Source organism: Haplochromis burtoni, unplaced genomic scaffold (genome assembly GCF_018398535.1).
Source record: "Haplochromis burtoni strain Fernald_Lab_line unplaced genomic scaffold, NCSU_Asbu1 Contig_8, whole genome shotgun sequence".
NCBI classification, from domain to species: domain Eukaryota; kingdom Metazoa; phylum Chordata; class Actinopteri; order Cichliformes; family Cichlidae; genus Haplochromis; species Haplochromis burtoni.
This window is the reverse complement of record NW_024582369.1, coordinates 4440503-4464281: the sequence shown is the minus strand read 5'-3', so window position 1 is coordinate 4464281 and position 23779 is coordinate 4440503. Positions and strand designations below refer to the sequence as shown.

The 23779-nt window shown below is 43.3% G+C and overlaps 1 protein-coding gene across 6 annotated transcripts in view; it reads left to right on the top strand.

Annotated features, from left to right (window-relative positions):
* Nucleotides 1-642: 642 nt before the first annotated feature.
* Nucleotides 643-23779, top strand: part of lpin1b (lipin 1b) — a 25622-nt gene continuing 2485 nt past the window's right edge. Inside the window, exons 1-12 of one of the 6 annotated variants that reach the window (XM_042226887.1) lie at nucleotides 643-832; nucleotides 6551-6754; nucleotides 6855-6950; nucleotides 8896-9167; nucleotides 9308-9421; nucleotides 9516-9639; nucleotides 9726-10062; nucleotides 10416-10509; nucleotides 10631-10815; nucleotides 10926-11019; nucleotides 11184-11253; nucleotides 23642-23734. In XM_042226887.1, the coding sequence (XP_042082821.1) occupies nucleotides 758-832; nucleotides 6551-6754; nucleotides 6855-6950; nucleotides 8896-9167; nucleotides 9308-9421; nucleotides 9516-9639; nucleotides 9726-10062; nucleotides 10416-10509; nucleotides 10631-10815; nucleotides 10926-11019; nucleotides 11184-11253; nucleotides 23642-23734 (1758 nt within the window). In that variant the 5' untranslated portion in view covers nucleotides 643-757. Of the gene's footprint in view, nucleotides 833-3052; nucleotides 6755-6854; nucleotides 6951-8895; nucleotides 9168-9307; nucleotides 9422-9515; nucleotides 9640-9725; nucleotides 10063-10415; nucleotides 10510-10630; nucleotides 10816-10925; nucleotides 11020-11183; nucleotides 11254-23641; nucleotides 23735-23779 lie in introns of those variants that run through there. The other 5 variants (XM_042226891.1, XM_042226894.1, XM_042226898.1 and 2 more) reach the window with 5 other exon arrangements.

Below are 23779 nucleotides of genomic sequence, written 5' to 3'. Positions count from 1 at the left end.
AACTCTACTCTTCTAATATAGCAAATACTTTATGAATACATTTCATCTCTTTAAAATAAATGTGCTGCTGGGAATCCTTGGCACTCGTGTGAATGTCACTTTGACACATAACACCCACCAAACAGTGTTTTAGACTAAGGAGCCCCCCCATCCCCACCCCTTAGACTAACAAAGGTCATCAGTTCAAACACACTGTGTATAATAGTCTAATATTAATTACAGTAATCACTGGAAGAGTCACTGGGTACTTGGGAGTCTTGGATTTCACCCAATGCAACAGGTGGTCTTGTCTCAACGTGATGCAACAACACTATACTGTCAACAAAGGATCAACACCCACAACAGGTGGCACAGTCTGAACTAATGAGACATTTACATATTAAAAGGTACAGTCAGGCATGTCTTATTAGGTAGATCTCTGTGCCAGTGCAGCTTATTGTGTCATTCTTGTGTGATCATGTCTAAAGGGAAGATGCCCAGTTCCACTAAAATGCAATTTTAGCAGGTGTCCCCCTCATCAAATGCCTAAGAAATCAAAGGGTCTGGTGCATGATGACCACTCCAGACCCAGCTCAGGTTTCCAACCAGGGGGCCTGGGTAAATTTAGTAAGACGCTGTTCACTTGCACTCAACAGTCAGACACTTGACATGCGCGGAGAGAGTAAGGATACAAGTTCTTGAGCAGACCAGACTCATATCTATCGAGAGGTGGCAAAGACCAAACATCTGCCGCTGGGATTAAACACACTATGGAATCATGATATCAGCAGAAGATGGAGACGAGTTAGATGAGGCTGCTCAGAACTATGCCACTGACACCACCTGGAGCTGGGTAAAGCGATTTAAGAAAAAAGAAAATCATCTGCATGTGTGGAAAAAAAACACAAAAGCATGAATAACGCTTAAAGCAAGTTATACCCGTTTGTGTGTTTCAGCATTTGTGCAATGTGAACATGAATAAAATAGTCACGACAACCTTTCAAAGTCATGCAGTAGGTTCTCTGAGTAGAAGCAGGGAGAGCGGGGTTGTATTTTTCCATAATCCACCAGTGTAAGACTAGACGTTACCACTGAAACTGAAGATGACGGGCTCAGACTCATTAGGTCAAGTAAAAGTTACGAGATACCCTACAGCAGTTGTTATCAACTATATTCACAAATGCATCCACAACACCGAAAGACAGCAGATGTTTTCCTTTTTGTTTTTCCGTATTTGTTTGACATCTTACAGTTAACTTAAATGACTTTTTAAAAACAATCTGCAACCATAAGCCCTGGAAAAGCTCATTATTTTTCCTTTTAGTCTCTGAGTCAGAGTTTAGTCTTTTCAGCCTCTGTCTCATGATCCTCAGGCCAGAATCGCCTCAGCCAATCAGAAACCTATATTATTTTAACAACTGACTCAATTAAAATGTCGTTTAACAAGAATTAGTAATACCTGAGGCAAACTGTGTTGAGTAAGTCCGGTTTATGGTGGAGTCATTTGTAAAAAATGACTGTCAAGCACCTTTCGCTGCATTTTTTGTATGTATTAAAGTGCATGACCAGATCTATGACAGGACAAGCAAACATTTTACCTGTAAATCAGTAATTCATTTAAATGTTAAATGTTAAATGTAGCACGTTGTCTGCAGAATGGACAGTGTACTATTACACCCTTACATTGTAAGTACAGTATGTGACCACTGCTTAGGAAGGCAGTGAACTGACATCTCACAAGTCATCACTTCCTCTTGGCCTCACAGGGTGTGAGAACACAAAAGCAAAAATGATTTCCCCTTAGCGGGGCTGTCCTAAAAGAACAAGAACAGCTTACATGTTCACCAGTTGAGGTCTATTACAACAGTGTAAATGCACCAAGTAGAAATTTGAAGCTGATGTTTTTCTTCAGCCGAGTAGGCAAGTGAGACTGTCACATGTCAGCAGGTTTCTTGTAGCCTGACACAGGTCACGTCTCTGACCATTCATGTTGAAAATTAAACTGATATCATGTGCTTTTTTAAAAGTGTACAACGCTGGCTGAGTTTGCCTGGCAAAACAACGTGTTCTTGGAAACATGTCGGCAGCTATGTGGCTCATGTATCCTCGGAGGGTCCAGTGACGCCAGCGTTTGTCACCGACATAATGTGTGTCCCGCCTGTTTACGTAGGCACTCTGGGATAGGCTTACCGATGGTACAGATATACATCGGTATGTGTAACATTGAGTGTTTAAAGGACAGGGTGTTTACTGCAGATATTTAAAATAGTTTATGTAAAAAAACAAAGCGAAAGTGTTTTGGCGTTCAGTGTAACAGTGTAAGCATAACATGTTTTACACTGATAAGTTGTTTTGACCCCTTTTTAGGTACACCTGCTTAAAAGGCTTGTTGCTTAAATGTGATCACGTGGCAGCAACACAATCCATTTAGGTATGTAAACATGGTGAGGATCACCCACCAAAGTTCAAACTGAGCATCTGATTTAAGTGCCAGACACGCTGGTCTGAGCATTTTAGAAACTGATGATCGAGTGGGATTTTTCCATATAACCATTAGTAGGGTTTACAGAGAATGGTCTGGAAGTGAACAAACATTAATTGAGGCCAGTTCTCTGGGTGAAAGTCTCCTATTGATGTTTCAGGTCTGAGGAGAATGGCCAGGTTGCTTTGAGCTGATAGGAAGGCAACTATAACTGTGCTGATCACTCATTACAACCAAAGAGAATCTCTAAATGCTCAACACATAAAACCTTGATGGAGGTGGGCTACAGCAGCAGAAGGCCACACCAGGTGCTAGTTCTGCAGCTAAGAACAGGAAACTGAACTGTGTTTAAACACTACAGCTAGTGTTCCTATGTCTAACACTTTAGGACTACAGTGTACCCATCTACTGATGGCTGCTTCCAGCAGGATAATGTGACATGGCTCAAAGCTCAGATGATCTCAAACTGGTTTCTTCAACATGACAATGAGTTCACTGTACTCAAATAGTCTCCATAGCCACCAGATCTCAATCCAACAGAGCACCTTTTGGATGTAGTGGAACGGGAGGTTCACGTCACAGATTTGCAGCAGCTGTGTGGTGCAAAATGTTTCCAGAAAGTTTTTGAATCTGTACCATGAAGAATTAAGGCACCCCTGAAGGCAAAACGAGGTGCTAACAATGAATAAAGTGGCCAGTGAGTAAAGATGACCATAGAGTGTAATAAAGTAAACTTAAATTCTGCAAAAGCGAGATTAAAAGCATCCTGGCTAAAAATATTTGCATTGCTTCCATTTGAAATTTGCATTGAGGAAAAAAATGACTAAGAGCGCCATATATTTCCTGACACCAACTGTCAGAATTTGAAAAAGGATGGTTGCGAAAGTGCAAACCTAAAACAATAAACGCTCATTTTAAGTTGTGATGGAAAACTACTATGAAGACACATACTCTTCCCCTTTCTGCCTCACAGTCTGGAAAAACAATTAGATCGTGTTCACTCAGAGACACATTTTCCCAGACACACAGGCTGAGCTTGGTTTGGTTGCAGAAGAGCTGCACGTGAGGCTTTTGTAGCGTGTAACCCCGTCCAGTATTTGTCCTGGAGCATGAGGGGAGAAGCAGTCTGCTGTCAGGATTTTGGGCTCTGAGGCACAGAGATACAGACAGAGTGGTTTTGGCAGTAATGTAATTGTACCATTAATGAGAGTAGAGCCGCTTTTTTTTTATTAGAAATGAAATTGGTGCATTTACTTCATGACTTTGTTTCCTTCTCGAGTATGTTAGTCTTTGCAAACTCAGCGTTTGCATCTTTCTACATTAAATACCTATTTTTGCTTATGTTTAGTGTCCTAATCTCACTAACCACGAGCCGACCACATCCTCTTCGCACAGTCTCACTGGAGGGTCTCGCGCTGTAAGCAAACATGGCATGTGCTACGAGGCAGAGCTGTGATTGGCTAGAAAGATCACCTCACAGCATCAGACCTGGCTGACAGACTGGTGACTTTAAACGCTTACGAAGCTTCCACTGCTTCCCGCTGCCAAAGACTTAAGTAAAGTGAGATGTCTTGCTATAGATTTATTTTTTTTGTTATCAGGTTTACAAGTTTAATGCGACTGGATGTAAACGGTCACGAAAGAGCATAAAGTCACTCTCTAGGCACAGAAGAGCTCCGACAAAGTAAGAAAGAGGGTAATTTTGTTGCCACTGTGGCAACTGAATCGATTTTTTCTTTCTTCTTGGCAACTCAACAGCTCGACGCTGATTGGCCAACTAACGGGCCGGTTTGTTTTTTTTTGTAAGTGACGTCATGCAGTGACAGGACTCCTGAGTGAGAGGAACAGACTCGCTTAGAGAGAGTCAACGCTTTAACTTAAACGGTAGCGTTTTTGCTCCATGCTCCCAGGAGCTGCATCCGGGCATCAGACATCACCTGTATCGAGGAACAGGAGGTCTTTTAAAATGTTTCGTTGTTTTATTATTCCCGGTTGATGAAACGCTCGTCTCCCGTGTGTTGGTTAAAAGGCAGCCCCTCAGCTCAAACAGGTATGTTTTGGATTGTTTATGTATATTTGACTGCACCTGACTCTGAGATTAAACCGATGATAAACTGTCTTTATTTACTCTGTAGATGTCTGTTATAACCACGCTGGCCACTTGTGTGTCTTTTATCTGTCTTTACGCTCATTAAGCTTTTTTCATTCATCACAAAAAATTCCCGTTTGCCCTGTCAGGAGGTATATGAGTCAGCTGTTTACCATATCGATTAGACCTTATTACACTTTTAGGTGTTTAAACATGCGTTATGGAAGCTGATTTGTCACATCACGTGTTTTTTATTTAAAATTTTAAATAAAGGAATTTCCTTACATGTAGAAGGTTTTATTTTCTTACATAATCAGGAATAGATTGCATCTTGTACTGTGTGTTTCTGTGTATTGATGTGGGACTGAACAAATTATCTGCTAAGCTGTTCAGCCAGACTCTTCCAAATGAACATACCACAGCTAAACACAAGTGGATGGAAGGATGGATCCTTTATTGATCCCACTGGGGAAATTATTTGGTCACAGAGCAGGATGTGCCACAGGCATATACTGTGAGCCTTATACTATGAAAAAATTTGCACACAACGGTGATTAAAAAAAAAAAAAACCCCAAACAAATATAATAAAAATGAGATTAAGTTGAATAGTAAACAGTAATGTACCAGAGAGTAGTGCTAATTACATTAATGAATAGCATCCACACTATAATTCTAAAAATAAATTAATTAATTAATTAATACAAAGAGTGGATCTATTACTTTCTTCCATGTTTCCTGTCATATATACACTGTTCCAGTGGTGGATGCTCAGGCTTTATAAAGGCTCAGTTTAAGATAAATAAGGATTCTTTTCAACTGTGAATAATACTAAGCTATTCTAAAGGATACAAATGTGGCGCTGAAAAAGTGCATAAAAGGTCTTCTTTAGATGGAGGAGCTCTTTTTCTGAAACCCAGCCCGAGTATTTTGCTAGTGTTCAGAGACACTGAGATGAAACAAAAAGAGGAACAAACACAAGACATCTATTTTTAGATTAGGCTGCACTGTACTGTGTAACAGTATTTTGCACTAAAAGTCCTCTGCTTGAAAGTCAACAGTGTCGTAACACAATGCCCCGGTGGAAAATTCAGTTAATAATTTAATACAGCAAAGGTAATTTAGAAGAGATCTTTTATAAGATTTAACAGTCGGTGTCTCTGTTCTTCAGACAAGGCCTCGTCTCTTGTTCACATGTCCTCAAGGGGTAGGATATGTTGGCATTTTTCCAACATATTTAAGGCCATCTTTCCCTGGATCACCACCTCCAGCACTCTCATCCTGTCTGTTACAAGAAGCTATACAAATCGTAATAGTAGTCAGTCTTTACCCTCTGTAGCCTGCTTACGGCCAAATATAAGACGCTAAATATGTTCCAATTTTCACCAGCGCGGGGCTAGAAATGGAAGCTGAACTATTTATAAAATGTTTCTATTTACATTTGTTTTTTAAGGGGAACTCTAAATCCTGTTGGTGTTGAAAGGTTGTTTGACTCAAATGGGCTTAAAAAAAATACATAAGGGGGTGGATGGGGGTTTTATGCATTGAGTTCATGCTATATTTACTGTATTACATTATATACACATGACTTGACAGTCTGGTCTAACTTAGTCTGTCCTTTGACCTTTGATGTGTGAATGGAAAACAGTTGTAAGGCTTTACAGACTCACAGTATGAGGCCCGAGGGGATGTAAGATGTAAGAGAGACAGTAAGGTCAAAAGTGGTAACAGGTTCTTTGTACAGTTTGTAATTACAGATCAGGAAACAGCTTCAACTCCTTCTTCATCTCTTATCCATACAGAAAGCTTATTTTACCTCAGAGTGTTGGAATAGCTCGCCCTATTTCCAGCGGGGTGAGAGTTATGTCACCAGTGCTTTGATTCACGGGCTGAAGATTGCTACGGTAGATGCCCACTCATAAGCGCGTCCACTTTTGAAAGTTGACCGAGTTCAGGAAGAGGTGACTTACGCAAGTCATTTTAATCCATTCACTTCCCCCAGACCCGTCAAACCATGAATTTCGTGGGCCAGTTGGCGGGCCAGGTGTTTGTCCAGGTCAAAGAGCTGTACCGAGGCCTCAATCCCGCCACCCTCTCTGGCTGCATCGACGTCATTGTTGTGAGACAGCCCGATGGCTCCCTGCAGTGCTCGCCATTCCACGTGCGCTTTGGCAAGCTGGGGGTCCTACGGTCCCGAGAGAAAGTGGTGAGAAGATAAAAAAAAAAAACAACAACAACAACAAGGGCATCTTTAGAGGAAAAGTTTAATGTTCTAGTTTGTTCAGCTCTCACCCTTTTGCTTTTAGGTGGACATGGAAATCAATGGAGAACCAGTAGATCTCCACATGAAGCTCGGAGAGAACGGCGAGGCGTTTTTTGTGCAAGAAACAGAAAATGATCAGGTAACGATTGGGAGCGTTTCCGCGAAGCATAATGCTGTCTGCATGTAATTATATTTTGATTAACTAATTTGGCCAAATCATCTGATCTCATGTGGAACTGCTTAAATGAACAGGTGAGAAAATGACACAGCAGTGAAGAACTTTATATAAAAAAACGCTAAAAGACTGTTATATTTGTAGCCATATAAAAGGCAGTACATTTCGATCGTGGCTCAAGAGTTGGGAGTTCGCCTTGTAATCGGAAGGTTGCTGGTTCGAGCCCCGGCTTGGACAGTCTCGGTCGTTGTGTCCTTGGGCAAGACGCTTCACCTGTTGCCTACTGGTGGTGGTCAGAGGGCCGGTGGCGCCAGTGTCCGGCAGCCTCGCCTCTGTCAGTGCGCCCCAGGGTGGCTGTGGCTACAGTGTAGCTTGCCATCACCCGTGTGTGAATGGGTGGATGACTGGATGTGTAAAGCGCTTTGGGGTCCTTAGGGACTAGTAAAAGCGCTATACAAATACAGGCCATTTACCATTTCCGCCTTTATGTGGCCTTTTTGATTCAAATAAAACCAAGATTCAAATGATAACACTTTATTTACACCCTGCGCTCACACACTCCCCATTTGCAACTGAAAAGTGTTATCCAAACTTTCTTTTTCCTACTCGGAATGATAGTAGTTTGAACAAAGTCGCACTGTGTGCAGAGTTGGCACAGCACCCAGGAATTTCTCCCCTTTCCTTTTTTTAAAAACAGACTGCCTTTGTTTATCAGCGAGCAAGAGCTGAGAACGCAGAATTTACTCACCAAGGCTTTATGACCTGGAAGTATGTCAAACACTGGGAGCATGAGGATAAATCGGAAACTGGATAAATATGCTTTTGGAAATTTAAATGTTTGCGGTATTGCAGTATTTGTGAAACTGGCTTAAGTATTAGAGAAATGCTCAGAGCTTGGCGAGTTAAAGATATGTCAGAATTCCTCTAGTCTGACCTACATTTCTACTTTTTATGTTTACAAAACTTCATGGAAAGCCGTTTTTCCTCAGTTTTTTGGAAAGTCAGTGTTTAATTTTATTTTGGTTTTGCGAGGTTCTGTTGCAGCTTTAAAGAGCCTGGTTGCATGTACTCTCATCTTCTTTCTCTTTCTTTCTCTTTTTGGCTTTGTATGCACGTGAGGATGCATGCAGAAAAAGATAAAAACAAGCTCTAAAGTACTGAAGCTTGGGGCTGGCTGTAACGAGGGAAGTGTCTGATTTATTTTCCCCTGGGTGGTGTCAAATTCTCAGGCTTGAACGAGCAACTAGGGGAGGAGCGTTGTTTCTCTGAACCCATTTTCTTGGCTCAGGGAAGCAAAACGTGAGGCATTGTTGTCAGACCACAAATCATGGTGTTATACGTCAGTTTGTCTTCGCTTTCTGTTTTTCCCCTAAGTCTGCACACACATATTTATGTTCCCCTGGATGGACAGCAGGAGACCTCCTGGAAAACTCTTTTCTTTTCCTAGAAGGAGGGATCATAAAAGTGACCAGAACTGAGAAACAGAGTCTGCTTCTGCTTTGGCAAACCCTTTCCTCTGTGGAGGTTTTTGCAGTTTGGCAGTTAATTGCAAACCTATGTCTCAGACCAAAGTCATGCAATACACTAACTATGGAGTGGGGGATTTATTGCAATGATTATAATCTACTTTTATGCAGAGTGTTGTCATCTTTTGTTTCTCAGTGGTTGACATAGCTTCATGTCAAAGCAGGAGATAATAGCTGTGCAGGTTGCACTATCACTGCGTTACAAAAACCAAAGTGTGAACAGTAGGGGAGTCAGCAACACTCCTACAGCACCCAATTTCAGTGCAGACCTAAAGCTTTGACAGTAAATCCAAACAGATTCCCTCATGTGGGTAGTTTTTGGTGTAACGTTCAGGCTCTTTGTCTGCTCGGCATTGTTTCACTCCTGTTTCCTGTCTTAACAGGAAGTGGTTCCCTCCTACCTGGCCACCTCTCCTATCCTATCAGATGGACCTGTTTTGATGGGGAAGATCTCCGGGACACCCATACAGAATCTGTGCTCCGTGGCAAGCAATGGCGAGAACAGTAACGTGATGATGAAGAAAAGGAGGAAAAGGAGGAGGAAGGCTCGGGCGGACAGCCTGAGGAGAGAGGAAAGTGGAGACTACTCCGCGGACGAAGACATGTTCCCCATAGACATCAGCTCGGATGAAGTGGCAGAAATAGAGAGCAACAGGTAAGAGCTGGCCGTGAGGAGTGAAGGGAAATGGTGAAGGACTAATTAAATACCCATGCAGAAGATGAGGATGATCACCTGACAGTGTAAGAGAGAGTAAAGAAAACCCTGACTAACTCGTCTTTGTGATTATACTCCAGGTCTTCATCTCGGGATGTCTCTAGAGATGAGAACACAGTTGGTTCGACCAACAGTTCTTTCAAACAGGCTGGCATGTACACTCGTTCAGATGGGGAGTGGAGTCCCATTCAGAGGTGCTCAACTCACACAAAATTCTTTCACACCTACAGTAAATGCTATAAATCCATGAAATAAATGTGGAAATGCTATAACCTCTTTCTCCTTTAGTCCTGGAAACTCTCGCCCCACATCTCCCAAGAGTGATTCTGAGCTAATTGGCAAACCGTCAAACACAGACAATCAGAATCCAGAAATGCACTGGGCGTGGGGAGAGCTGCCTCAGGCCGCCATGGTAGGAAAGCCTTAATCCTGATACCCTAATCTGCAGTGTTGTTATTTCTTCAGCTCATATCATCATCTTCTTCTCCACTCTTGTAGCCATCTGTCCTTCCACTGAAGTCCAGCCCTCCACCAGTTTGCCCCGTATCTATCCCGGTGTCTGAAAGCACGCACTTCCGTGTGATTACGCCTGAGGTGTCTTCGGAACAGTGCGGACCCTGCTCGGAAATACCAGCACTGCGACTGCTGATGCCGACAGAGACGATGCACACAGAGGAAATGGTCGATGCAGAATCCATTGGGATGGAGTCTCAAACGGTAACTTCGGCGATGCAAGTTACAACAGTGGGAGGCGTGGCAGCTCGTATGGTGGCCGACATGGAGGACACTTCACTTCGTCCACAAGGCAAAGCAGACTCTCCGTCAAAGAAAAAAGGTAAACCTTAAAAAGGTTTCCCCACGTATCATTTAATGCACTGTGTTACGTCGAGAAGCTGCAGCTTCACACTGCAAATTGCTCAAACTCAATCAGTTGCTCTCCGTAGTATAAGATAAGATGCAACATAAGATGGATTTACAGCCAAAACTGTGTCTGAATCGCTGCATATGATTGCAAAGATAAACAGGGGCCAGGTGAACGGATCTGGTACTACAAGGAAGCTTACAGCCTCATAATAATCCATCCATAGACCCTCTCACAGAGATCAAGCTGGCAAATGATTTGCTTCTGGATAAATCAGTCAGGGGGGAAAAATCGAAGAGGCTGAAAATGAATTTGCTCTTTTGCAGATAAAAGGAGTCGCCATCTTGGTTCTGATGGAATTTATCTGGACGACATCACTGAGCTTGAACCGGAAGTGGCAGCCCTTTATTTTCCTAAGAGGTATTTGGACATCACACACGCTTTCATGTTAAGAAAAGTTTCATACAGTTGTATTTCTGAACTGTGCAGAATGATCAGCGAGATTCTTATCAAAAGTATCTCCTCTTTTTCTTTTTTGCAGTGACACTGGTGCAACAGTGAGGAGCATCTCGGATCCGGGCCTCCACAGCACCAGTCAGTCTCCTCAGTCTGTAAGCTCTGGAGGAGACAGTGGAGTAGACAGTTACTGCGATCCCATGTCTGACCTGCCATCAATTGCCATCTCTTTGTGTGGGGGGCTCAATGACAACAGGGAGATCACGAAAGGTAAACGATCACGTGACATGACACGACTCCAAGATGCACTTTAGACACTGTGTTGTAAGCATGGGGAATAAGTAACGTGTGGGGTTTTTTCTTCTCCCTTCCTTTTACAGAGCAATTTTATAAGAAGACCGTGTCCTATCAGCAGTTCACAGAGAACCCCTCTATCATCGACGACCCCAACTTAGTGGTGAAAATTGGCTCAAAGTAAGACATTCGAGTGTACTGAATGGATTCATGTGTCACACACTGCGGGCAAAAACAGCAGCGTTAGCACAACTCTTTGGCCTAATGAGCTAAAATTGGCTGAAAAACATGTGTTTTGCTGCATTTATGGAAGGGCTAAAAATACATTTTGTTATCTCCCACAGGTACTATAATTGGAACACTGCAGCTCCGCTTGTGCTGGCTATGCAAGCCTTTCAGAAGCCTCTGCCAAAGGTAAGAGTTGATTGCAGACGCTGCACAGATATTTAGGACTCAGTAAGTTGGGTTGGATTACATGAGAAGTATTCCCCCTTCTGACTGATCCCGGTACTGCACCACTTTACATAACATAAGGCCTAATGTGGAGTCTGTGGACCTCAAACCTCACTGTGTTCAGTTTTTGCTACTGCAGACAAAATTTACATTGTGTAACAAATGTCTTCCAAACTTTTGCTCTCAAGCTAAATGTTGTTTTCTCCTTTGTTCTCTCCCCGTCTTATTTTATTACTCCCTCCATCCATCCGTTAGTCCTCCTGCCCTAATTACATTCACTCAACCTTACAGTTCCTCCTCTGCTGTCTGACCAGTGTTCTGGGCTACAGCTCTGTATGTTGGAGAGGATAGCTTACTGTTATGTTCACCAGTTGAGGTCTATTACAACAGTGTAAATCCACCAAGTAGAAATTTGAAGCTGATGTTTTTCTTCAGCCGAGTAGGCAAGTGAGACTGTCACATGTCAGCAGGTTTCTTGTAGCCTGACACAGGTCACGTCTCTGACCATTCATGTTGAAAATTAAACTGATATCATGTGCTTTTTTAAAAGTGTACAACGCTGGCTGAGTTTGCCTGGCAAAACAACGTGTTCTTGGAAACATGTCGGCAGCTATGTGGCTCATGTATCCTCGGAGGGTCCAGTGACGCCAGCGTTTGTCACCGACATAATGTGTGTCCCGCCTGTTTACGTAGGCACTCTGGGATAGGCTTACCGATGGTACAGATATACATCGGTATGTGTAACATTGAGTGTTTAAAGGACAGGGTGTTTACTGCAGATATTTAAAATAGTTTATGTAAAAAAACAAAGCGAAAGTGTTTTGGCGTTCAGTGTAACAGTGTAAGCATAACATGTTTTACACTGATAAGTTGTTTTGACCCCTTTTTAGGTACACCTGCTTAAAAGGCTTGTTGCTTAAATGTGATCACGTGGCAGCAACACAATCCATTTAGGTATGTAAACATGGTGAGGATCACCCACCAAAGTTCAAACTGAGCATCTGATTTAAGTGCCAGACACGCTGGTCTGAGCATTTTAGAAACTGATGATCGAGTGGGATTTTTCCATATAACCATTAGTAGGGTTTACAGAGAATGGTCTGGAAGTGAACAAACATTAATTGAGGCCAGTTCTCTGGGTGAAAGTCTCCTATTGATGTTTCAGGTCTGAGGAGAATGGCCAGGTTGCTTTGAGCTGATAGGAAGGCAACTATAACTGTGCTGATGACTCATTACAACCAAAGAGAATCTCTAAATGCTCAACACATAAAACCTTGATGGAGGTGGGCTACAGCAGCAGAAGGCCACACCAGGTGCTAGTTCTGCAGCTAAGAACAGGAAACTGAACTGTGTTTAAACACTACAGCTAGTGTTCCTATGTCTAACACTTTAGGACTACAGTGTACCCATCTACTGATGGCTGCTTCCAGCAGGATAATGTGACATGGCTCAAAGCTCAGATGATCTCAAACTGGTTTCTTCAACATGACAATGAGTTCACTGTACTCAAATAGTCTCCATAGCCACCAGATCTCAATCCAACAGAGCACCTTTTGGATGTAGTGGAACGGGAGGTTCACGTCACGGATTTGCAGCAGCTGTGTGGTGCAAAATGTTTCCAGAAAGTTTTTGAATCTGTACCATGAAGAATTAAGGCACCCCTGAAGGCAAAACGAGGTGCTAACAATGAATAAAGTGGCCAGTGAGTAAAGATGACCATAGAGTGTAATAAAGTAAACTTAAATTCTGCAAAAGCGAGATTAAAAGCATCCTGGCTAAAAATATTTGCATTGCTTCCATTTGAAATTTGCATTGAGGAAAAAAATGACTAAGAGCGCCATATATTTCCTGACACCAACTGTCAGAATTTGAAAAAGGATGGTTACGAAAGTGCAAACCTAAAACAATAACGCTCATTTTAAGTTTGTGATGGAAAAACTACTAGAAGACACATACTCTTCCCCTTTCTGCCTCACAGTCTGGAAAAACAATTAGATCGTGTTCACTCAGAGACACATTTTCCCAGACACACAGGCTGAGCTTGGTTTGGTTGCAGAAGAGCTGCACGTGAGGCTTTTGTAGCGTGTAACCCCGTCCAGTATTTGTCCTGGAGCATGAGGGGAGAAGCAGTCTGCTGTCAGGATTTTGGGCTCTGAGGCACAGAGATACAGACAGAGTGGTTTTGGCAGTAATGTAATTGTACCATTAATGAGAGTAGAGCCGCTTTTTTTTTATTAGAAAATGAAATTGGTGCATTTACTTCATGACTTTGTTTCCTTCTCGAGTATGTTAGTCTTTGCAAACTCAGCGTTTGCATCTTTCTACATTAAATACCTATTTTTGCTTATGTTTAGTGTCCTAATCTCACTAACCACGAGCCGACCACATCCTCTTCGCACAGTCTCACTGGAGCTGTAAGCAAACATGGCATGTGCTACGAGGCAGAGCTGTGATTGGCTAGAAAGATCACCTCACAGCATCAGACCTGGCTGACAGACTGGTGACTTTAAACGCTTACGAAGCTTCCACTGCTTCCCGCTGCCAAAGACTTAAGTAAAGTGAGATGTCTTGCTATAGATTTATTTTTTTTGTTATCAGGTTTACAAGTTTAATGCGACTGGATGTAAACGGTCACGAAAGAGCATAAAGTCACTCTCTAGGCACAGAAGAGCTCCGACAAAGTAAGAAAGAGGGTAATTTTGTTGCCACTGTGGCAACTGAATCGATTTTTTCTTTCTTCTTGGCAACTCAACAGCTCGACGCTGATTGGCCAACTAACGGGCCGGTTTGTTTTTTTTTGTAAGTGACGTCATGCAGTGACAGGACTCCTGAGTGAGAGGAACAGACTCGCTTAGAGAGAGTCAACGCTTTAACTTAAACGGTAGCGTTTTTGCTCCATGCTCCCAGGAGCTGCATCCGGGCATCAGACATCACCTGTATCGAGGAACAGGAGGTCTTTTAAAATGTTTCGTTGTTTTATTATTCCCGGTTGATGAAACGCTCGTCTCCCGTGTGTTGGTTAAAAGGCAGCCCCTCAGCTCAAACAGGTATGTTTTGGATTGTTTATGTATATTTGACTGCACCTGACTCTGAGATTAAACCGATGATAAACTGTCTTTATTTACTCTGTAGATGTCTGTTATAACCACGCTGGCCACTTGTGTGTCTTTTATCTGTCTTTACGCTCATTAAGCTTTTTTCATTCAATCACAAAAAATTCCCGTTTGCCAACACTGTAAGGAGGTATATGAGTCAGCTGTTTACCATATCGATTAGACCTTATTACACTTTTAGGTGTTTAAACATGCGTTATGGAAGCTGATTTGTCACATCACGTGTTTTTTATTTAAAATTTTAAGTAAAGGAATTTCCTTACATGTAGAAGGTTTTATTTTCTTACATAATCAGGAATAGATTGCATCTTGTACTGTGTGTTTCTGTGTATTGATGTGGGACTGAACAAATTATCTGCTAAGCTGTTCAGCCAGACTCTTCCAAATGAACATACCACAGCTAAACACAAGTGGATGGAAGGATGGATCCTTTATTGATCCCACTGGGGAAATTATTTGGTCACAGAGCAGGATGTGCCACAGGCATATACTGTGAGCCTTATACTATGAAAAAATTTGCACACAACGGTGATTAAAAAAAAAAAAACCCAAACAAATATAATAAAAATGAGATTAAGTTGAATAGTAAACAGTAATGTACCAGAGAGTAGTGCTAATTACATTAATGAATAGCATCCACACTATAATTCTAAAAATAAATTAATTAATTAATTAATACAAAGAGTGGATCTATTACTTTCTTCCATGTTTCCTGTCATATATACACTGTTCCAGTGGTGGATGCTCAGGCTTTATAAAGGCTCAGTTTATGATAAATAAGGATTCTTTTCAACTGTGAATAATACTAAGCTATTCTAAAGGATACAAATGTGGCGCTGAAAAAGTGCATAAAAGGTCTTCTTTAGATAGAGGAGCTCTTTTTCTGAAACCCAGCCCGAGTATTTTGCTAGTGTTCAGAGACACTGAGATGAAACAAAAAGAGGAACAAACACAAGACATCTATTTTTAGATTAGGCTGCACTGTACTGTGTAACAGTATTTTGCACTAAAAGTCCTCTGCTTGAAAGTCAACAGTGTCGTAACACAATGCCCCGGTGGAAAATTCAGTTAATAATTTAATACAGCAAAGGTAATTTAGAAGAGATCTTTTATAAGATTTAACAGTCGGTGTCTCTGTTCTTCAGACAAGGCCTCGTCTCTTGTTCACATGTCCTCAAAGGGTAGGATATGTTGGCATTTTTCCAACATATTTAAGGCCATCTTTCCCTGGATCACCACCTCCAGCACTCTCATCCTGTCTGTTACAAGAAGCTATACAAATCGTAATAGTAGTCAGTCTTTACCCTCTGTAGCCTGCTTACGGCCAAATATAAGACGCTAAATATGTTCCAATTTTCACCAGCGCGGGGCTAGAAATGGAAGCTGAACTATTTATAAAATGTTTCTATTTACATTTGTTTTTTAAGGGGAACTCTAAATCCTGTTGGTGTTGAAAGGTTGTTTGACTCAAATGGGCTTAAAAAAAATACATAAGGGGGTGGATGGGGGTTTTATGCATTGAGTTCATGCTATATTTACTGTATTACATTATATACACATGACTTGACAGTCTGGTCTAACTTAGTCTGTCCTTTGACCTTTGATGTGTGAATGGAAAACAGTTGTAAGGCTTTACAGACTCACAGTATGAGGCCCGAGGGGATGTAAGATGTAAGAGAGACAGTAAGGTCAAAAGTGGTAACAGGTTCTTTGTACAGTTTGTAATTACAGATCAGGAAACAGCTTCAACTCCTTCTTCATCTCTTATCCATACAGAAAGCTTATTTTACCTCAGAGTGTTGGAATAGCTCGCCCTATTTCCAGCGGGGTGAGAGTTATGTCACCAGTGCTTTGATTCACGGGCTGAAGATTGCTACGGTAGATGCCCACTCATAAGCGCGTCCACTTTTGAAAGTTGACCGAGTTCAGGAAGAGGTGACTTACGCAAGTCATTTTAATCCATTCACTTCCCCCAGACCCGTCAAACCATGAATTTCGTGGGCCAGTTGGCGGGCCAGGTGTTTGTCCAGGTCAAAGAGCTGTACCGAGGCCTCAATCCCGCCACCCTCTCTGGCTGCATCGACGTCATTGTTGTGAGACAGCCCGATGGCTCCCTGCAGTGCTCGCCATTCCACGTGCGCTTTGGCAAGCTGGGGGTCCTACGGTCCCGAGAGAAAGTGGTGAGAAGATAAAAAAACAACAACAACAACAACAAGGGCATCTTTAGAGGAAAAGTTTAATGTTCTAGTTTGTTCAGCTCTCACCCTTTTGCTTTTAGGTGGACATGGAAATCAATGGAGAACCAGTAGATCTCCACATGAAGCTCGGAGAGAACGGCGAGGCGTTTTTTGTGCAAGAAACAGAAAATGATCAGGTAACGATTGGGAGCGTTTCCGCGAAGCATAATGCTGTCTGCATGTAATTATATTTTGATTAACTAATTTGGCCAAATCATCTGATCTCATGTGGAACTGCTTAAATGAACAGGTGAGAAAATGACACAGCAGTGAAGAACTTTATATAAAAAAACGCTAAAAGACTGTTATATTTGTAGCCATATAAAAGGCAGTACATTTGGCGATCGTGGCTCAAGAGTTGGGAGTTCGCCTTGTAATCGGAAGGTTGCCGGTTCGAGCCCCGGCTTGGACAGTCTCGGTCGTTGTGTCCTTGGGCAAGACACTTCACCCGTTGCCTACTGGTGGTGGTCAGAGGGCCCGGTGGCGCCAGTGTCCGGCAGCCTCGCCTCTGTCAGTGCGCCCCAGGGTGGCTGTGGCTACAATGTAGCTTCATCACCAGTGTGTGAATGGGTGGATGACTGGATGTGTAAAGCGCTTTGGGGTCCTTAGGGACTAGTAAAGCGCTGTACAATACAGGCCATTTACATTTTATTCGCTACAGGGTAAATAAATGATGCAAACTGGATAAAACCAAGATTCAAATGATAACACTTTATTTACACCCTGCGCTCACACACTCCCCATTTGCAACTGAAAAGTGTTATCCAAACTTTCTTTTTCCTACTCGGAATGATAGTAGTTTGAACAAAGTCGCACTGTGTGCAGAGTTGGCACAGCACCCAGGAATTTCTCCCCTTTCCTTTTTTTAAAAACAGACTGCCTTTGTTTATCAGCGAGCAAGAGTTGAGAACGCAGAATTTACTCACCAAGGCTTTATGACCTGGAAGTATGTCAAACACTGGGAGCATGAGGATAAATCGGAAACTGGATAAATATGCTTTTGGAAATTTAAATGTTTGCGGTATTGCAGTATTTGTGAAACTGGCTTAAGTATTAGAGAAATGCTCAGAGCTTGGCGAGTTAAAGATATGTCAGAATTCCTCTAGTCTGACCTACATTTCTACTTTTTATGTTTACAAAACTTCATGGAAAGCCGTTTTTCCTCAGTTTTTTGGAAAGTCAGTGTTTAATTTTATTTTGGTTTTGCGAGGTTCTGTTGCAGCTTTAAAGAGCCTGGTTGCATGTACTCTCATCTTCTTTCTCTTTCTTTCTCTTTTTGGCTTTGTATGCACGTGAGGATGCATGCAGAAAAAGATAAAAACAAGCTCTAAAGTACTGAAGCTTGGGGCTGGCTGTAACGAGGGAAGTGTCTGATTTATTTTCCCCTGGGTGGTGTCAAATTCTCAGGCTTGAACGAGCAACTAGGGGAGGAGCGTTGTTTCTCTGAACCCATTTTCTTGGCTCAGGGAAGCAAAACGTGAGGCATTGTTGTCAGACCACAAATCATGGTGTTATACGTCAGTTTGTCTTCGCTTTCTGTTTTTCCCCTAAGTCTGCACACACATATTTATGTTCCCCTGGATGGACAGCAGGAGACCTCCTGGAAAACTCTTTTCTTTTCCTAGAAGGAGGGATCATAAAAGTGACCAGAACTGAGAAACAGAGTCTGCTTCTGCTTTGGCAAACCCTTTCCTCTGTGGAGTTTTTTGCAGTTTGGCAGTTAATTGCAAACCTATGTCTCAGGCCAAAGTCATGCGATACACTAACTATGGAGTGGGGGATTTATTGCAATGGTTATAATCTACTTTTATGCAGAGTGTTGTCATCTTTTGTTTCTCAGTGGTTGACATAGCTTCATGTCAAAGCAGGAGATAATAGCTGTGCAGGTTGCACTATCACTGCGTTACAAAAACCAAAGTGTGAACAGTAGGGGAGTCAGCAACACTCCTACAGCACCCAATTTCAGTGCAGACCTAAAGCTTTGACAGTAAATCCAAACAGATTCCCTCATGTGGGTAGTTTTTGGTGTAACGTTCAGGCTCTTTGTCTGCTCGGCATTGTTTCACTCCTGTTTCCTGTCTTAACAGGAAGTGGTTCCCTCCTACCTGGCCACCTCTCCTATCCTATCAGATGGACCTGTTTTGATGGGGAAGATCTCCGGGACACCCATACAGAATCTGTGCTCCGTGGCAAGCAATGGCGAGAACAGTAACGTGATGATGAAGAAAAGGAGGAAAAGGAGGAGGAAGGCTCGGGCGGACAGCCTGAGGAGAGAGGAAAGTGGAGACTACTCCGCGGACGAAGACATGTTCCCCATAGACATCAGCTCGGATGAAGTGGCAGAAATAGAGAGCAACAGGTAAGAGCTGGCCGTGAGGAGTGAAGGGAAATGGTGAAGGACTAATTAAATACCCATGCAGAAGATGAGGATGATCACCTGACAGTGTAAGAGAGAGTAAAGAAAACCCTGACTAACTCGTCTTTGTGATTATACTCCAGGTCTTCATCTCGGGATGTCTCTAGAGATGAGAACACAGTTGGTTCGACCAACAGTTCTTTCAAACAGGCTGGCATGTACACTCGTTCAGATGGGGAGTGGAGTCCCATTCAGAGGTGCTCAACTCACACAAAATTCTTTCACACCTACAGTAAATGCTATAAATCCATGAAATAAATGTGGAAATGCTATAACCTCTTTCTCCTTTAGTCCTGGAAACTCTCGCCCCACATCTCCCAAGAGTGATTCTGAGCTAATTGGCAAACCGTCAAACACAGACAATCAGAAAAAAAATATAAGAAAAAATAAAAAAAAATAAAGTTACTAAAAAACAAATAAAAAAAGGAGGGGAGAGGAGTGGTTCCTGGAAACTCTCGCCCCACATCTCCCAAGAGTGATTCTGAGCTAATTGGCAAACCGTCAAACACAGACAATCAGAATCCAGAAATGCACTGGGCGTGGGGAGAGCTGCCTCAGGCCGCCATGGTAGGAAAGCCTTAATCCTGATACCCTAATCTGCAGTGTTGTTATTTCTTCAGCTCATAATCATCATCTTCTTCTCCACTCTTGTAGCCATCTGTCCTTCCACATATCATCATGCTTCTTTCCCACTCGTAGCCATCTCTGTCTTTGCGTAACTAAGTCCACCCTCCACTCAGTTTTTGCTCCCGTATCTACCCGCTAGTGCCGGGCGGTGTCCGTGCATGGTATCAAAGAAAGCTACCTAGAAACTCCGTGGTGAATTTAAGAATAGATTTACGCCTGAGTGGTTCTTCGGAGGTGCGGCTTGGCAAACTATTTCGTGCCGGAGTGCTAGGCGTGCCATGATAGTTTGGCGTGGGTGCAGGCGTATCCGCCGTCCATGATTAAATGCTCGTGGGGACCTTGTTTCAAAGGTTGACCCTTTTTCCTTTGAAGAAGAGTCTCTGTTGCTTGTGGAACGACGAAGTGAAGTGTCCTCCAGTCGGCAACCATCAAAGCTTGCACCGCCTACCATCGTTTACTTGCATGCGATAGTTACCGGAGATCTCCTGACCATGCCTCAGATCGTGATTCTGGCATCGGCGAAAATACCATCCTGTTTCTTGTGTGCATATCGTCTCTGTCGGCAATCTAGCAGTCGCATGGCAGCGGACTGCTGTACTGCGACTCGGAGGTCGCATGTTCGGCAAGACAGACATCAGAGGTGCGCAAACAATAGCAGGAAATCGGAGAGTGCAGTGAATCTTCTTATGGAGCATAGCACGTCGCGAAAAGATAACGTATACGGGAGCGCAAGTCTTAGCAGACAGGGGGGAGCGCTGTATGGGGAAGACGCATGTCGTTACTAGAGGTGGCTCGACAAGGAGAGAGCAACATGATCATCTTGCGTCCACAAGAGCAGAAGCCATAAACTACATCACGCGTAAAAAAGACAAAAAGTGCAGATCTATGAAGAGAATGCGATTCGATTCACCAACGTGAGCTCCTTCTATACCTGCATGCCCGCTGGTAGGCCGTCGTATGAAGTCTGCAGCTTCACACTAGCCCAAGATAGCTAGCTTCATCATGGACACTAACTTGCAATGGTGCTTCCATAGTAATTTGAGTCAGGTTGTATGCCAAATATATGAAAGTCGGTACTAGCAATTACCACTCGCAAGGAAACTTGTGGTGGAAGTAGCGAACTGGCAGTTCTCGTATTGCAAAAGATAAACTGGGGAGGAGAGAGCGAGCTAGAGAGGAAGCTTGCGAGATCATGAGAGAGAAGGCGAGCGAGAGACGAGCGAGAAGATGGAACTAGCTGAGAGGAACGAAATGATTGTTTGCTCGCGGATTTAACCCAATTCTATCATAGTTGGAGGCGATAAAATATACGAAGAGTGCTAGATAAGATGAAGTGTGTAATAGGCATCATTTTGCAGTGATAAGAAAGGAGTCGGACGCCACACTGCGTGATCTGGATGAGATCTTCTCATCCTAGTCCGTGACACAAATCTAGTTAGCAAGGCCTGTCTTTTGTAAAGAGATTAGCTCGGCACCTGAGAGCGTGTTATGTTCCATAGAGGTATTCTGTAGGACAGCACAACATTCTCTCGCCAGATGATAGATCAGATGAAGAGTATTCATACAGATTTAGTACTATACTCTGAAACTAGTTGAGCAGAACTGGATCAGGAGGTATCTTGTGAGTCAGGTTTTCCTTATACTCCATCAAAGTATTTCCATCTTTGTCTTATGTTTTGCAGTCGAAACTACTCATCGATTGCAGATCATAGTGAGGAGTATCATCGTGATCACGTTCGCCTCCCACAGCACCAGTCAGTTTCTCCTCAGCCCTTTAACTCTGCTACACGGAGACGCTCTGTGCTACCGAGACAGTCGGCGTCAGTACAGTTACTGGGCGATACTCTCATTCCTCGAGCCTGCTGCATCAAGATTTATGGCCAAATGTTTTCGTTCGGGCGGGAGCTTCAAATCGTACCACCAGGGACGATCACGAAAGGTCATCGATTCACAGTGACTGACTAGGTACTCCCGCAAGATGCAACGATCCTTAGACTCACTGTGTCTTCTCTCACACGCTCATCGGGTTACAGTATCAAAGTGTGGGAAGTTGCTCTTTCTCCCTTCCTTTTTAGCAGAGCTACTTCTTTAAGAAAGACCCGTGTGCCCATTTTTGAGCAGTTGCCACAGCAGAACACCGACCGATCCATCATTGCTAGGATCCAATGTGTTAGTGGGGGAGAATCAATTGCGTCTCAAGATAACAAGGATCATCTCTGAGAGTATGGAACTTGAATGAGATAGTCACTGATGGGTTCCATACGCGCACTATGGCGAGCCAAAATCAGCAAGCGAGATACATAGAGCGACAAACTACATATTGCCGAGGATGAAAGCTAAAAAAATGCCTGTGCTGACAAGCTATCAGTGTTCTCAGACCTAGCACTTCTCAACATCGAAGGTGCATAGAAATCATTTTTGTTGTAACTCTTACCACGAGTTATAACTAAGCTATATAGGCGCATTGAACTACGGCGAGTCGCCGCGTGGTAGGTTCTGTGGGCTAGGCAACGCCTTCTCCAGACCAGCTATGCCCAAAGGGTAAGTAAATTGATTCGCATAGACGCTTGGCTATCAGATTGGTATTATACGCGATCAGTAAGTGCATGGAGTTGGAGTTTACAGGCGAAGTATTCCCTCGATGATCCCGGTACTGCACCCTTACATAACATAAGCGCTCTAATTGTTGAGCTGTGCAACCTCGAATATCACTCATACGTGTTACTAGTCTTTTTTCGCTCATCTGACAATGAAGCTATGTCAACCCACTGAGAAACAAGAGCAGATAACAACATTACATCACTCTGTGTAAGTCCAAAATGTAATCTCTCACAAGATCTTTTGCTCATAGCCTGAAATGTTGTTCTCTCCTTGTTAATTCATCAGATCTATCTCTCTATTAACTCCACTCCTCCGATTACAGTCCGTTATGTACCTCTCTGCCCTATAATATTTAACAGTGTCACTGGACTTTATGGCCTGAAGAAAGGTTTTAGCAAAAAACCATACCGGTTAAGCTTACTCCAGCTAGTGCCTGAGCATATCTGAACGCTACATGCCCTACGTAGTAGATGTATATAGGTTTTGGTTTTCTCAACACCCCTCCAGACTCTATAGAAGTTACACAAGCTTATCACATCTTCTCTATTTCGTTGGTGTATTTTTTCCCTCATTCGGCCTGGCCGTCCACCCTCTTTCGTCCACTCGAATCCCCTCGCTCCTACGACACCGAGCAAGCAAGTTCATTCCCAGGTAGGCTTCCTGCCTGCCTCCATTCCAGGGAAGACTAACACCTCTGCTTGTGTCAGAGCTGTAGGCCTCGCCCCGAAACGAGCCAGAAAGCCGCACCGACAGACCTGACGTACTACCACACCCCATGCAGCCCTGTGGTCTGACCACAGCCAATCCTCGCCACGTCCTCTTGCTTCTCCACTGAGCCACAGAAAACACTCGGGTCTATAGACAACAACCTGCTCTCACCCTACCCGCAGCCTCCGCCCTCGGCTGTCACACGGCGCTGAGACAGTCTTCGATCCCGACCACCCCAGGGGAACAGTCAAACTAGCGAACCTCTCCCGCTCTCCCCACGCAACCCAAGCTTCGAGGTAGCTCCTGTAGAGCTCGCCTCCGCTGCTTCTTACTCTTTTTGCCTGCCACTAGCACGCACACATCTTGGTTATTCGCTGCCATGTTTGTATGATTTTACGGTATAAGCCAAAAAGAGAACGAACAGAGTAGTTATAGAGCTGTATTTAGTTTTAAGAGATCGTCTTTCAATGCTTTCGATGGTTCGATTGGGTTGCCTTGGTGGTAGATGCTTGGTCGTGATACGATAGTGTGGTGTGTGTGTTGTGCAGTGAATGAGCTCGATGTAGTGTGTCTTTATGGCTTTGTGTTGTGGTTGCTTGGTGTGTGTGTGTGTGTGTGTGTGTGTGTGTGTGTGTGGTCTGCTTCAGGCTGCAGTGGAGAACATCATGAAGGAGAAGATGCCCAAGAAAGCAGGAAGGTGGTGGTTCTCCTGGAGAAGCAAAAACAGCAGTGCCAAATCGGTAATTTAAAGCGGCAGCTATGTTAATTGTGAACAAGTTAAGCGA